Genomic DNA, 16,320 nt, shown 5'->3' on the forward strand with positions numbered 1-16,320 from the left:
TCTTTAACGAATTATCTGTCGAAATGCATATTTCCAGGTGGCACGTGAATTCTCTGTGAAGTGAGTTTGATTTGATTAATAAATTCAAATGTCTTTTCGTTTTGGATTCAAAGAGAATAGTCATGCTTTTACAAAAAAAAGCTTTCCAAACGAAAGAGTAAAAAAGCCAGGAAAATTCGCTATATCCATCTCGAGTAAAATATCTTCGCAGTGCCAATTCGAATTATTATTTCAAACGGCTTCAACTTTCTGCACGTAGTTTCTTCGAAGTACCATTTCTATACTATCAGCCAAAGTATCTCTAAGAGATTACAGTCCGTGATCGGTCTTTAATCGTATCCCAATTACATAATTGCATTTGCTCTTTCCTACTCGCGTTCGATTATTTTCAATACGTACAGAAAAATCGACGGAACAAACCTAAAGAGATCTCGATCTTCTAGCGTAGTTCTATGTTTCTACGAACGTAAACTGAGCCAAATAAATATTGTAGAAGAATATCAGAGAGTATAACGATTGATATTAAATAAGAAAAACATCGTAACAAATATAAGAATATTATAATTGGGTTCTGTGGAGTTTCCACGATTTTAATCAGAAACCGCAATACATCCACGCGAAACAACAACTTCCGTTAAGATGTTTTATTAAAAGCGCGCTGTAAAAACCATTTCATAGTACTTGTAACGATAAGCCAGCCCGATAGCAGCAACAAGAACGACCGCAGATAAAAACCGTGCGGGCTATTTGCAAAAGTACAACGCCGCTGAAACTGGCCGATTCGTCTCGCAACAAGAGAATAATTTATCGCAGTTGTAAAACCGCGATTCTCGTTTTCGTTATCGTGTCTGTGTGCATTTCGCGACGTGTCCAAGAGGAGAGGAGCCAAGAGTTTAAACAGATCGCGCCGAGACACGGCTGACAGACTTAAAGAGGGGGGACGACGAACCATCGTTGGCAGCGCCGTGTAAATTCGGGGCCGTCGGCGAAATCGCCGTTAATTTCTCTCTTTATTTTTATCCCTGATTAAAAATAGTGCCTGCGAGCAACGAGGTTGTGTACAACGTGCACAGCTACCGTGGCACGGCACAAAGAGACGAAGAGGAAGAGGAGAGAAAAGAAGAAAAAAAAAAAGGAACGATTCCGGGGTAAACGCGAGGGGGAAAGGTGTATTACAAGCTGAAGCTTGCTTTTTCGAAAGCTCTTCCGTCTTTCTTTCCCTTCGCTTCCCCCCTCCTCTCTCTCTCTCTCTCTCTCTCTGTCCTTTTACCCGATTCTTCAGAGAACGGCGCGTTTGAAAAGTCCTTTTGAAAATCTTACAGCCCTCATCTCCGTTGAGACTTCTTTGGTCTTAGCGGATATCCGGGATGCAACGGAGCGAGAACTGGACGCAACAACAAATGATATTAAAATTAAAGCGCGCGTGTTCCAATAAATTTGATTAAACGCCGGCGCGTGGAAAACCGATAACAAATATATCGTGGAAAATTTAAACAATTTCTCTCGCTCGGCCGTGAAAACTGATGCTACGACGTACGAGTGTGTTCTTTGCATTGCACGATCGTTGTGCGCGTTGCTCTCAGAGATATACACACGAATTTCGAATGTAAGAACGATACTGGAGACAAAAGGGGGGGGGGGGCGAAAGAAGGGACGAATTGTTTGTTGGATTTGTTTTTAAGCGAAGCTAAGCACTATTATCACGTAGATACCTGATTCATAGCAATTAATTTAGTTAGCGACAGGTAAACTTGGTAGTCGACTGTTTCGACGGCTGAAATAGAATGAGTGCTCTTGAATTTGATATTTATCAGCGTTTTCGCGGCGATTATAGTTTTGGTATATTGTGTATATATATATCGTTATTATGTAGTTTGGTATATAATAATAAAATGAAAATGAGCAGTGGCACTCGGACGGGGAACGAAAAAGGTTGATACTTTTGGAAAATGTAATTCCAAATTCCATACTCGCTCTCGACGTAGTTTCAACGTACGAAATATTGTTTATTCTTTTAAAGTTATGTAAGTTTTAACGACACGTGTTGTCATGTGACGTTGAATAATAATAAACTGCTTCGAAATGACACAATTGAAGAAAATAACGAGCGAGTGTATTTTAGCAACGTTATAATTTAGCGATATTTCGTACGAAGTATCGAACTCAGGAGATACGAATTTCACAAGTTGCCCTTTATTAAAATCGGCGAGATCGGTCTCGAAATAATTAATTTGCGCGACGCGAGTATCAACTTCGAAATTGAAATTTACGTTAAAATTCGACCGTTTAATCCGACAGACGTATCGAACTAATGACTGAGAGAATTAATATGTCGTAAAGGATAACGACAACAAATTCAGTTTAGCTGAGTACCGTTCCCCAGAAATGTATTAAGTTCGCGTGCATAATTGCTGAAATGCTATATCGTAACTCGCGAGGCTGTAAGTAGATTTTGTAAAACATCAAGTTCCCCGGCGAATGAATTACTTTCGCGCAACGTACGTAATGAAAATTCTTATATTTTAAATATATATATACATATATATATATTTAAAACTATATATATATATATCTATATATATTTCTGAAGAATCTGAAGGGAGGTGAGCATAAAAAATAAGAAATTTTTTTACAAGACAATACTTAAGGTACAGATAATCAAAAAATACTACGTAATTAATTTTGGAATTAATTTTAAAATATTAACATAATATTGCATAAATTTATTATTCACATGCACGTATAGTAAGCTTTTATAATTAATTTTTCAGATATGTAGATTCATGCTACGAAGGAATTTTCTATTCCAAGAAAATGTTAAAGTTTTTATATATTTATAAAATAATATATTTTATATATTTATAAATTTTATATATTTTATATATTTTTAATATTCTCATTTCGTAATCGAGCTTTACCTAATAATTTCACTTTTTAAAGTTCCTAAGCTGGTCCCCGGTTAGCCTTCTCATTGGAAATACGTATGTATGAAGATTAATGATGCTTCTCACATTAAACGTTCATAAAGTAGACACCATTCCCAAAGACTCCCAAGATATTAATTTTAACTATTTAGAATTAGAAAGTAACGCTGTTTGATTGCAGTTATAAATAACTGCTCGTTAAACATGAACGTTAAATGGAGGGGGGAGGGGGGGGGGGAATTTAGAGAAATACGTTATTACGCCGCTATGAAAAATCGTTGCTTCCGAGGGAGGAGGAAGAGAAAGAAAAACGCGAAAGCGTGCATTATACGATAGCTTCCAGGAGTAAACTATTACAGATAGATACAGTATTAACCGTGTTTTACGAGTTATTATATGATATTAGCAGTGCACCGTGATAAAGTAAAAAGTTGGGACGAACTTCACTCTACTCTAACCTCGTAAAAGATCCCATAAAAGCCCCAACTTCTGCTGTCTTGTATTTTCCTCAGGCAACAACCTCGATACAATATCTTTCTCTTTATATAATAAAAGTGAAATCAGCATTTTCATCGAAACTTCAACTTGATTAACGTCGAAACTTGACGTGCACGCTGAGTCATTTAATTCTGCCACGTTCAATTATTCGAAATTCATTTGCTTCATATGTGAAGATATGTTTGAGCACGTGCGAGCATTTATATTTAATTCTGTATTTCGAAAGGGTATTGAACGACGAGTAAAACCTATTAAAAATCATCAGTAATTCCCGAGATATTGTTTGAAAATCGTAGGAGTTTTCGAAAGTTTGCGAAATTGTACGTTACGTTTGTAAAGCTGAAAACGATACTCCTATTAGCTATAACATTGCACGACTCCCTTAATACCGTACAACTTTTGCTTGAAACACATTTTGTTGCATAACAAATAGTTTACGAGTAATTTAAAGTAGGAAAATTAGGTGACTCGTTCTACATAACGAACGAACAATGAGATGCTATCCACACGTTGCGTTATCAAACGGGAGCAATTACAATTTCCTCGCGGTAATTAGCAGCAACAGTCATTAGCAGAAGTTTCTTAGTGACTTGCTATATGAATTAACTACCTAAATTTATAAATTTCAATGTAATAATTTTTAATCGTCGAAACTTGAACGACTGAAGAGAAGAAGAAACAAGAACACTCGGTTCCAGGGGCGTAATTGATTTTAATCTTTCGTAATTTCTTATCTGCAAAATACGCACTGTTGTTCATTAATCCATGACACATGTTGCATCAAACCGTTCTTCGAACTATCTGATGATAAAACATCTTGTATTATTACCACGTAGAATTGACGAGAATCTGATTATAGTTCTCGTATCGTTCCCGCTTATTGCTATCATTGTGTAATCGTATTATGCGTTCTGTTTGTTGCGCTAATATTTGCCACGGAACAATAAATTATCTGCAAATTCTACGTTTCTAACGTTATTTACCAGTTCAATTTGTCCTGAAAACGTATCCGACTTTGCAGCAACGCAACTAAAACGCCATCCTTTCCTCCCGTATTCCGCTTCGCCTTCGGGCGTGAACGTGTGGATGCACAGGCACGTGGTTATTAAATAAACAAACGAAGCAAAACCAAAATCAGACCATCGTCCACTTTTATTGGACGCTTGCTCATTAAGTATCCACGTATCGTTGTGTAACGTTCTAGGTAATCAATTTTGTTTCGGGGACATAGATTAATTCACGCTGATTAACGAAACTTTTCGTCTCTATACGAAAGTGAATAAGAATTTTAGTTTATAAAAAATAGAAAAATTAATAAGTATTTCGATAAAATCTCGATCAAAAATTAACTAATCGCGAGATTTTGTGGAAATTCAATTTCGATGGAAAATGGAACGGAAAAATAATAAAATAATAGTAAAGATAAAAGTATACTAAAAGGAATAATTCAAAATAATATAAATATAGATCTATATATTTGGTGTGATGGACTGACGTTGAAAAGTTATGGCATTTGATCTTGCAACACGAGACGAAGGTTTTTAAAACTATTTCCTGTTGATGTATATAGTTCCTACATTTTTTATTACATAGATATAACATTTAAGAAATGTGAATGAGTACTTACTTTTATAATATATACTACATATAAACTATACAAATATACTCCTATAATATATACTACATTTTTATATATTTTATAAAATACTTTATATATTTTATATAATACTAAAATGAGCAAAAGTTAAAACTGAACATTATTTAGATTTATATAGCTGATTTGTTTCCATCATGTTACGTTCATTATCATCATTATTCTCATCCGCAAGGATTTTAATGGATACCAATTTAATTATTATTCATTATAACAAAATGGAAACGAACCGTAATACATCACTCGTATAATTAATGTTAAATGAGCAATATTTTAATGGATACTGCTCATACATCTGATATTGTATTTTTGCTGATAAGTAGAAAATTACCAGAATATTCAATTATACAAAGACAAAGATTAGTATCTAAATAATTATTGCGACCGATCATAATGCTATTACTATTTATCTTGTCTAATTGAATATAATATGAATTAAACAACACTGTACACATCTCTAATTTAGCTGTGTATCCTCTAAATAAATAATATATATATATTTTTTTATTGATTTGCACATTAGCGTCACTTCAATGTTCGAGCACCACAGTATTTATCAACTTGCTTTTTCATTATTGAGATACTGGATTAAGATAAGTAACTTTTATGTACGTTACATTTAATGGACATATCGAGCGAAAACTAAAAACCTCTTTGATAAGATTAATACTGGCAACTCGATATACACTGTAACACGGGGAATATAAAACCTCGAAGAGATTCAACAAATATTTTATATAAATATATTTTAACAATACGATTGATCCCAGTGCTCATTGTGCTGATAAAATGTATTACATATTCGTTTAACTTTTTATGTTATTACCGTTGTTCGCTAATGTTTTTAATAAAAAAAAGAAAAATAATTAATTCGATGACAACACACGCTTCCGCTATCAAATTTCCATAAAAATATTTCGCTCGTGGTTGAAACGTGGTAGGCAATTAATCCCATGTTTCAGCAACCAACGAAATGTAGAGCTTTTGTCAAAATAAATAATTGTAATTTGAAAAATACACGTCATTCGATCAGGTACCGACAAATGAATAGCCTGCTTGTAACATTATTTGCGAGTTACAATCGAAGTGAATAGCTGTATATACTTTGCATTTTATTTGCGAATTTTAATTAATGATATAAAAATATCAAATATTTAACAACGACATACAATACGTGAATTCATATAGGATAAAATTGATGAAACACTGCAAGTGTAGGTTTATATAAACATAAAGTTACTATTTCTTTCTATCTCATTTGCTCGTAATTATGTTAAATCGTACATTGATGAATTTCAAATAATTCTTTGTATAACCACTTTTATAAAAGGAAAATAGATTTGTGCATATTTGAAACATTCTGTGTGGAATACATAATATTATAAAAAAATATATTATTCGCGTATATATTTTGCAAAATTGATAAAGAAAATTAAAAATAAACAGTGTGTCTTGCTTTCAATTTTTTTTTTTTTCGCTCGGAATAATCACGTGAATGATCATGTATTAACAGCTTTTATATGCACGACACGACTAAAAAGACTCTATCGGAAACAATAGCACAGACAGACGAGCGGTGGCTCGCCGCAAAGCTCAATTTCACTGGACGATTTACTTTCGTACATGCGGCAAACTGTGGTGGTCGAGCATTAAAGTGACCGGAATCTGGCGGTTTGAGACAAAGGGCTACTTATCGAACGACCTTGGTGTTCCAAGCCGGTTAAAGAGAAAAAGGAAAAAAGAACAATCTGAAGCGCTTACCTTGATGGTGAACTGCCTGCAGAGCGGCTTGTACGCGTTCGTTCCACAAACAAGAAATCGATCAGGCCCTTGTCTGCCGAATACTCGTACATAATTTTGACACTGGTCCTCGCTACGTCCTTTCAGATAACAAAGTTCGCGATGCGCCCCGCTGCTGGTCCACTGCAACCTCTGTAACAAACAAGATCGAACAAGAGTTTATCTTAGAGTGTAATTCCCAAAAGGTAGCACTTCGCGTCGCGTTACGAACGGCGTCAACACGTACACAATTGCGAAATGAAATTCGTCCTGCTGGGACGAATCAAAACACACGTACCAATTGTTGATTCTATTATTTACGCGCTTATGAAAAACTGTTAGGGCGCAGAAGTACACGCATTTTTCAGAATACGAATATATACAGTGACGTATCACTTCCCAAAACACTAATAAACAGAGATAGACTTACTTGTTGACAGCAGTAGCGTTAGTAATGGACTTTTGCTCACATTTACGATAAAACTACAAGATTATTGTTAACAATAAAACACGTCACGGGCGTATATTTGTCTATTTGAATAAGAATCAAAGAGATCGAAAGCTACACTGACGTTAATTATTAGTAATTAATGTTTAAATTACGACACGTATTCTAAGCGTCTAACACTCGAGCGCCATATTGGAAAACTGTTACGCGCCAAAGTTAGATTCAAATAACGAACTATTATATCGTGTCCCGTATAACTAACTTGTAAGTAATTAATAACTTAATAGATATTTTTCTGTTTAAGTTTTTTAATTATTTATTGAATTATAAATCACGAGCTATATTATTTTCGTTGCGTTATATAATGTTAATTACTGTTCAAATTGCGACTCACGTATTGCCTCGGGCGCCATAATGGAAAACTATTTAGCGCCAAAGTTTGATTCAAATAAAAAATTCGTACTATTATATCATAACTAAATAAGTTAATAGTAATTAATAAATCATTAGATATTTTTCATTTATATTTTATTGTTTCACTTTTTAAACTGAATTTATTAAATTATAACTCACGAGTTGAATTATTTTCATTCAATTATTGAACATTATATTATCTAAATTTAAAAGATACTGTTCCTGTTCTACGTTTGTTGCACATTCATCGAACGAGTTATTGTATTAAATATATTGTAAAAAATAGATATATTATGTATTATAAAATATGTAAAGTTAATATGTATTATATATTATGATATGTATTATAAAAAATAGATTATATAATTTTAAGTAAAAAATTAGAATTTATTTATTTGACAAAAAAAGCAGTCAACATTATTTCAAAGCTAATAACAAAATACATCAAAGATTTCGAGTAAACATGTTGTTCACGAAATTTTCAAGCGAAAGGAACGTGCAAAAAGTTATCTCAAGAGAAGCAAAGAGACATATTAAATCCATCCGTATGAATTCTATTTCTATTTTGAGAAGAATTTCGCGTGTTCGGAAAAATATACTTTGCAAGAGAGAATGAGATTCGCTTGGCGAGATGTATAAAATAACTTCAAACTTTTTCCTGCGCAACTTTCGATATTTCAAAGCTTATACGAATAATTTAATTATAAAAATTTGCTGAGTCGACCATAGCTCAGTGAATCGTACAGTAAAATTTTTGTTTGTAACGTTCCTTCATGATCCATTCTTTTAGTAAATATTACACAACATTTGCTTTTTTCTCATACGTGAAATAATAATATAACCATTATTGATTTATGCTAATTACTCTGCAGATTTTTATGCAGATCTATATTTCCGTAGAGAATGTAATTAAAAAAGCAGAATCTCATTTCATATAGTAAATGTCACAGAAAGAACTGTACTTTGCATAATTCTACGTACAATATTTTTTCATATTCTGCCCGATCTTGCACTTTGAAATTTAGAATAAATGGATAAGTGGAATTTAACTGGAAAAAGAAATAAGTCCTTAACGAAAAATCAGAAAGTATGCTTTGCTGAAAAGTGAACGGGCAACTTTGCGAGTATAATTATTAAACAAGCGCGTGTACAGATAGATATATATTCGCCTTATGCACATAGAAAAATCAAACGTCGTTCACCCTGGCTGGAAATTCTGAATTTCCTTGCACGAACCGACAATCGCTCAAGGCGAACGCGCTAAGATCCAGTATATGAAACAACGAAAATCAAGGTGGAACGAAGGCTGGAAATCGCGAAGAGGTAGAGAGTGGCGGGGTTACGGCAGGAACTGCAGCTGCATATCGTCGGAGAAGAAATCCTTGAAAAGGCGATCCAGCAGCTCTAGATCACGCCTTTCCACCGTAAGTATCCGCACGCGTTTCATACTATCCTTTCTTTTTTTATTTTTTTCTTTTTTTCGACTTCTCACGGTCGACCTAGAAATTTTCTTTCCTTTGATAATTTCGGACCTACACGGCTGCCGCTGATACTTGCACGCTACATGGAGAAGGTAAATCTTATCAGCGTGACTGCTCGGTGGATGCACTTTTCCACGAGTAGACCAATGCCATTACCCGATCTCGTTACGGTGCATTATCTAACGTCGTATTTTGTTCTGACAACCTACATGTCGTCGTGGGCGGTCCCGAGTATATATGTACGTAGCTTCCATCGCTACTGCATTCTTTCCTGCCTGCCTTACACATTTCATTTTAATATCCTTGTATTACTTACTTGGGACGGTCTCTTAGCTACGCTCCTCGACGATGCGATACACCAGCGAGGTCCCGATAGATTACTCGAAAATTTATTCTGATGCCTCTCCTACTCGTGACCCGGAAATTTTGTCTAGCGTAAAATTTCATTTTGTCCGGTGGTTTCGCGTGGCTCGAGCGTATCGTCAACGATGGAAAATAAAGGATCAATTTTATCACTATGTGGCTTCCTCTTTCCTACATAACTTCTCCTTTGCTTTTCCTTCTACTTTAACGAAATAGTAGCTTGATATCATCGCTCAATCTTCGAGATTCTTTTTTTTTTACGTGTTCTTTTACTGCGAACTGTTTTAATTGTCTCGGTGAATGGAGAGTTTAAAATATATAGAGACAGTATCCAACTCGATATCACAGCGTACATTGCAACGCCAATTTTGACAATTTTTAGTAATCATAATCTTTCCAGGTATTACTGGACAGATTCCAAATAATAACAATACAAAACAATATCGATAAACTCGATAAACGATGCCACAACGAGGATTCCAGCAATTTTATATTTCAACAACTGCAAAGAACTCCGCTGAACAATTTCTCAACAATAATTTGAAAAAAAATTGTACAGGGAGTGTAGGAAAAGTATAAAATACAACTAAATTTTAAAACGACGTCGCAAGGATAACTTCTACAATTTTATCTCAACAGCTACCAAGAACTTCGCACATGAATCACACATAAAAGTCCGTCTTATCGAACAGTTTCCAGAGAAATTTGAAAAATTACACCGCTGGGAGAGAAAATAAAACTTTTTTTTTCTCATTTCTTCGATCGTTATTGCGATCGTACTGAAAACGTGCATCCAGCGATCGACAGAACAGACGACAATTCAAACAGACGGAGACATCGAATTCGGATCGCACGATCCGGTGATGGAATTAAACGACGAGAAAAGACGATTTATGATGCCACGCCGTCGCCACGAGGACACTTCTCTCCACTTTTACCCACCGCGTTTCAATCAACGATCAAAGCGATCGCATCGAGACTAGAGAGATACCCGCCGACAAGCCAATAAGCACGGGGTGTCGCAATAAGAAAGACGAAACTCGAGCTGACTCGACCAACAGTTGCTCGAAATCGTCTAATCCATCTACCGAACCGTGGCGACTCGATAATTCGATCAACTTTTAATCATCCGTTCAGGCATCGGCCACGTCGGGCATTCGCGATGCAATTTCCCGTTTGACTTACCATGAAAAGTGAATCCTGAAGGGAAAGACGGCGGAAAGGGTCGAGATGGCTCGGAGGGATCTATTCGAGAAACGACAGAAAGAACCGGCACACCCTTACGCTCAATGGTGGTCAAAGAAAACCAATTATTTCCCGAAGAAACCGGCAGACGCTTCTTGCGCGGCTTCGAACTCAAAACTGCCCAATCCTGCCGATGGGATTGTCCAATTAAATTCGATTTAATCGTTATTCAGGGGATGCCGATGCCTAATTAATTCCCAGGGGTTGGGCCCTGGGTGATTTCTTGCCGGCGCTTTCTGCGAGCGAACCAATTAAGCCGCCGAACGCAAATTTCGGTCGAGTGTGATTTAGGAACAGCCCTTGCACGTTCTCGGTACACCCTCCCCTCCGCACCGTCGCCGCCGCTTCCTTTTCCCGCTTCCGCCGTGCCGCCACCTTGTTCCCCGCGCTGGTTTTTGTGCTAATTAGAATACGTCTGGAGATCCGAGTTCCACGGGTTCCACACCGGCCGGTTTAACCGGCAGACAGGGCTACGAGTTACAAGCGGAACCGAAAACTTTCGACCGCAAAATCGCGCTGCATATTCATCGGGTAATACGATTTCACACAGTTTCGAGGCACCGCCGAGGCTGCGGGGTGGCTCCGGGTGGCGGCGCTTTCACGCGCTCTAACCTCGCGGATAAATTCAGCCCGGGACAAACCTCCGCTTCAATCCGCCGCGCGCCTCTATTCACCGGCCAAACTTTTTTTCTGGGGCGCTGCATACATTCCGCCGGATTCCGACTTCGCTTTGACGAGGATGGCCCGCACCGGTGGCCGGCGCGCACGGATCATACTGCTTCTCCGCCGCATTTGAAAGGGTAACGATCCAACGGCTATCGAAAAAGTTAGCCGCCCTGTTTGGACTTCTTGCCGCGGATAGAAGGGAGAACGATCGACGACGACTGTGTGTCTGCCGATGTCTCTGTGCTTGGTCCGCTGGCCTTTCCGATTCGCTCGGTCTTTCGTCCGTTAGTTTCGGACGGTGATCAAACGGCCAAAGGAAACTTTCTTAACCCCGTGACTCGGCAACGAATTCCGATATATACCTCGTCTCGTCGTTTCCTGCTTCTACTTTTCCGGCTTTTTGCGCAGGCTGCAGTTTTAATGCGTCGAGTCGATTATACTTATACGTCGCGGAAAGCTCTTGCGACGACCGTGCACCGTGTTCCTTTTTTAAAATTGGGAAATGGTCTGTGAAACGTTCATATGTGTATTAATACGAAAAAAAATACCTCGAAACGTGAATCTACGATGCATATTTTGTCAAATTATAATTCAACGGTATAATTCTGTGGATTCCGGCAGTGTTTAGATTGTAAATATTTCGTCGAAAGACAATGTACGCACATTTTAGGTATTTTAAAATTTAAAAACAGAAGGAACGTAAACGTCTGTGGCGATATCTCAGAATGCGTTAAGTCTTCATTCGAGGTTTCTTTCATCCGATTGCGTTGTAAAATGCACGTGAAACACTGAATATTAAAAATAAAGTATATCGCGAGAGTGTACATACACGTTGTACGCGAATAGAAGTACGAAATAATCCTAAATAACGAGCTATGTATTTAAATATCTAAAGACTTTTTACATTTGAAAAGACCCAACAGAACGTATGAGTTAATTACACGGGGATTTATGCTACATTCTCATTCAGTCTGTCGAATATACAGAATTTTTGAAGAACTTTTTACGAGTCACTCATTACCGTACAATAATTAGTATGCGTGTTACGCGGCTTAATTCTAATGGATTTTTCCACGAAAAGACTTCGTTATTCTTTGTACAATAATAATTCTAATTTCCCAGGTTTATATCTGTAAGATTGCCTTTTTATCGGAACTATGTATTAATATTTCAGCAAGTACATAAAATGTAATTCGTCGATCAGAAATTCGTATGCATTATACTTCGACAATATTATTCGCACATTCAGCGAAAAAAGAACTTAACTTTTAAAATGTCGAATTAATTTATTAATTTTAATTTTAAATTATTATCACGAGTTCATTAATGTTCGTATTAATGTAATTCATCAATCAGAGATGTAACTCGCATATGTTATATTTCAACAACATCATTCGCAAATTCGACGGGGAGTATAAATTTTATTAATTAAAATATTTCGAACTAATTTATCAATTTTAATGTTGAATTATTACTATGAGTTTTGTCCTCACTGTCCTTGCGATCAAGTACGTACCGATGGGACGAAAACTATACTGAGCAGCGTGTCTCTTCGTTAACAAAATAATATCCAATTCAAGATCCGTTCTTGCGGTTGTTGCGAAGAGAACATTCGTTTCTCCTTTCAATTTGCAACCACTTTCGTCTCTCTGAAACGAATCTACTTCAAAAGAAAGCCACGAAAGCGACGTTGCAATCCAAAAAAAGTGGAGCGATCGAAAACAAGTCGTTGAAGAAACTATTACCCTAACAGGACCAAGCGGGCCAAGATTCCCATCGGGACAAAAAGCCGTTCGCTCGCGCTGTTAATTCACGTTTGCCACGGTTTAATTGCGATCTCGCGTGATTAACGGACCTTCACGATCGAGTATTCACGAAACATTCCCCCGTCCATTCATCCGTCCGTCCGTCCGTCCGTCCGTCCGTCCGTCCCCAGGCGTTGAAATGAAATTTTAATTACTAACGGTTCACGTGGCCGATCCTTAATAGACGCGACGATGCGTTTTCGTTTCCCATAAGCATTTTCCACGGGGGCGTAGCGTAAAACAGACGACGTCGCTACGCCGGATGCTACGTGGTTTAATTTCCCCGTCAGAGATGAAACCAGAGGATCTCTTTTCAACCTCTCCGCGCCACTGTGGCAGCCGGCTGCTTTAACCCGCGGATTAACCCATAACCGGTTAACGTGTACACCGAAAGGGGTCACGTCGTCTCTCTCTCTCTCTCTCTCTCTCTCTTGTGCCGCACTGGCCACGAATTACCAGTTAATCAAGCGATCCGCGCTGGCGAAGGAACATTTTTTTCCACGATGTATCACGTACGTCGTTCCATTTTCGTTTAACTCGGGACGGCGGCGATGTGTCTGGAAACGCGCCATTATAATTAGAACCGGAACGCCACACACACGTTTCCTGAAATCTCAATTTTTCCACATCGTCGTCGTTATTAAGCTTCGATTCATTTCGAGGACGATGCATTTGCACGTATCGTGACGTTGTTTCACGTTTCACGAATGAAGAATGACGATGTAATTGGTAATGTTATTAATTCGAAATTAATTACGTAGATAACTCGAATTAAATATATGTTTCTATAACTTTTGCTATCGGATCGGTTTTATATTTGAAGATGACGGTGGCCGGGTCAGATTTCATCGACCACGTTATTGAATTACACGACTAAATTCCTTCCATTTATATTTATATTAGAGAACACCAATTTTTTACATTGGATCTTTCTTTCGTTGAATATTTTAGCTTCGTATGTTATTATAGTATGTTACCGAAGAGAAATGTATTTTCCTTGTTTCATGACTGCGTCATCATTCTCTGTTCTTTCCTTTAGAAACATTACATTTTCCCTTTTGTTTCACCGTTCTAATATTCAAGAAAGAAACATACTTGCAAATATTATTACATTTACTTTACGATAAATGCATAATTTTTTTCATTCTCAAATTTTTCCACTCTTACTAAATTGACGTAGATATCTATTCTAATAACATAATAATTCATTGAGGAGATATGTTTTTATATTATTAGTTTTACGTCTTATAATTGAATAATTATTTCTCTCTTCTACAAATTAACCCGTCACTATCGTCCTAGGATTAACGTATTTATTATATTTAACTATTATGTTTATCTCACAATTACATAATGTTTTCATTCTCAAAATTCTCTACTTTTATATATCAGATTCTCCTTTTATTAAATTGACGTAGATACCTAACAACGTAACAATTCATATTATTTTTCTTCTACGCTCAAATTAACTCATCCACCATCGCTCTATGATTAAGCAACTCGCGAGTGAGCATCTCCGATATTTTTAATTAAAGTGACAGATTCACTTTTCCCTGCTCCGCCATCTGTTACTTGGCTCGGAACGATATTCGCGGCTCGAACTCGCAACGTTACGCCGAAACTATTACGTATTCGCAATGCAAAACACGCCGCGCTACAATGAACAAAGATGCCACGACTTCACTCACCACCGTTTTCTTTGTTTCACCCTCGATTCACCGCATTTGGCTTCCGTGTCACGAGGTTGAGGGAGAGCGATCTGCATTTTTCAATTTCCCGCCGGGTCGATATCCCTACCTGCCCTCAAATAAATTCACCGGAAGACGTGAAATACGCGCGCGCGCGTCTTCTACTCGCGGACGCGAACGCGACCGGAAACGAACTTTTAAATCATCAACGAGAACACGTAGCTTTAAACGCGCGTGTACTCGTAAAGATAAAGCAATTAATTAAAAAGGTTTATGCAACCGTCCGGTTTTGCTTTCTGAAAGCAAAGGGGGAAACGAAAACGTACGAGGTGATACGTTCAAAAAATTATACTGATTCGTTGCTGGCGTCTACCTCGCCAAACGTGCTTTACCCTCTGCATTCGATAAATTTCGCTGTTACATTTAAAAGATAACGCGGCATGATTAATTCATTCGTAGGGAGGGAACTCTTTGGACCCGCGTGAAAAAATCGATTTCATTTGCAACGTTCGTACTTTCTTTCTCTTTCTTTCTTTTTTTTCGTCCCCCTTTTTCGCGAATTTTGGAGAGTTTGAGGATGAAATATTCTTCGGCCGGTCCGACGGTTCCAATGAAATATCCACGAAACGTGTTTTACTCTCCTCGTGGACGTTCGCGTATTATTTCTGACGAACCACGGAACAGGGAATTCTTCTCTCTTTCTTTTTCTTCTCCCCTTTTTTCTTCTTCTCCGCTTTCTCGTCTACCTACCTTCGGTTACAGACGGACTTCGTTGTCAAGCCGAACAGAAAGTTTCCACGGAGTTCAAATGGTATTAATATTCATGCCCCGGCCATTATTAGTCTCGCGGGAGATTTCAGTTCAATTTATTCTCATGCGCGTTTTAAAATCTGATTGAACCGGCCGGGGAGCGATTCGTCTGACAAAGCCGTCGCAGATTACTCAATGGAGATCCGTATTTTTAATGGAGGAGAAACGAGTCGCAGAAAGTAGCGCTATTTATCAAGAACTTCCTCTACCTGCCGTACGATTTCAGGCCCTTTGATCTTCTCCACGTTGTTCTTTTTTTAATCTATGCTTGCCAGTAATCCCTTGCTACGAGCGCGCATATTTATACTACGTTTGAATTCGTCGCGACATCGACGAGAAACGAGAGTCGAACGAAATTATCGGATCGATCGGGACGACGCTGTTCAAATTTTTATACCAAACCTCATTCGTCTCTCATTTTTTTTCAACTTAATTTGACTCTTGGCATTCAATAATGACACGATTGTTGAAAAATTAATGTCTGTAATAAGAAGAGCGATTAAATCTTCAGATTTCCTCTATTAGCGATAATTAGTTTAAATCTC

The 16,320-nt window shown here is 37.4% G+C and overlaps 1 protein-coding gene across 1 annotated transcript in view; it reads right to left on the minus strand.

Moving 5' to 3' along the window:
• LOC122533363 (semaphorin-1A-like) overlaps positions 1 to 16,320 on the minus strand; it is a 372,885-nt gene that overhangs the window by 45,281 nt on the left and 311,284 nt on the right. The window contains exon 5 of the mRNA XM_043662998.1: positions 6,838 to 7,008. Coding sequence (XP_043518933.1) covers positions 6,838 to 7,008 — 171 coding nt within the window. The remainder of the gene's footprint in view (positions 1 to 6,837; positions 7,009 to 16,320) is intronic.

The sequence above is a fragment of the Frieseomelitta varia genome, unplaced genomic scaffold (genome assembly GCF_011392965.1).
Source record: "Frieseomelitta varia isolate USP_RPSP 00005682 unplaced genomic scaffold, Fvar_1.2 scaffold_522, whole genome shotgun sequence".
In the NCBI taxonomy this organism is placed as follows: Eukaryota; Metazoa; Arthropoda; class Insecta; order Hymenoptera; family Apidae; genus Frieseomelitta; species Frieseomelitta varia.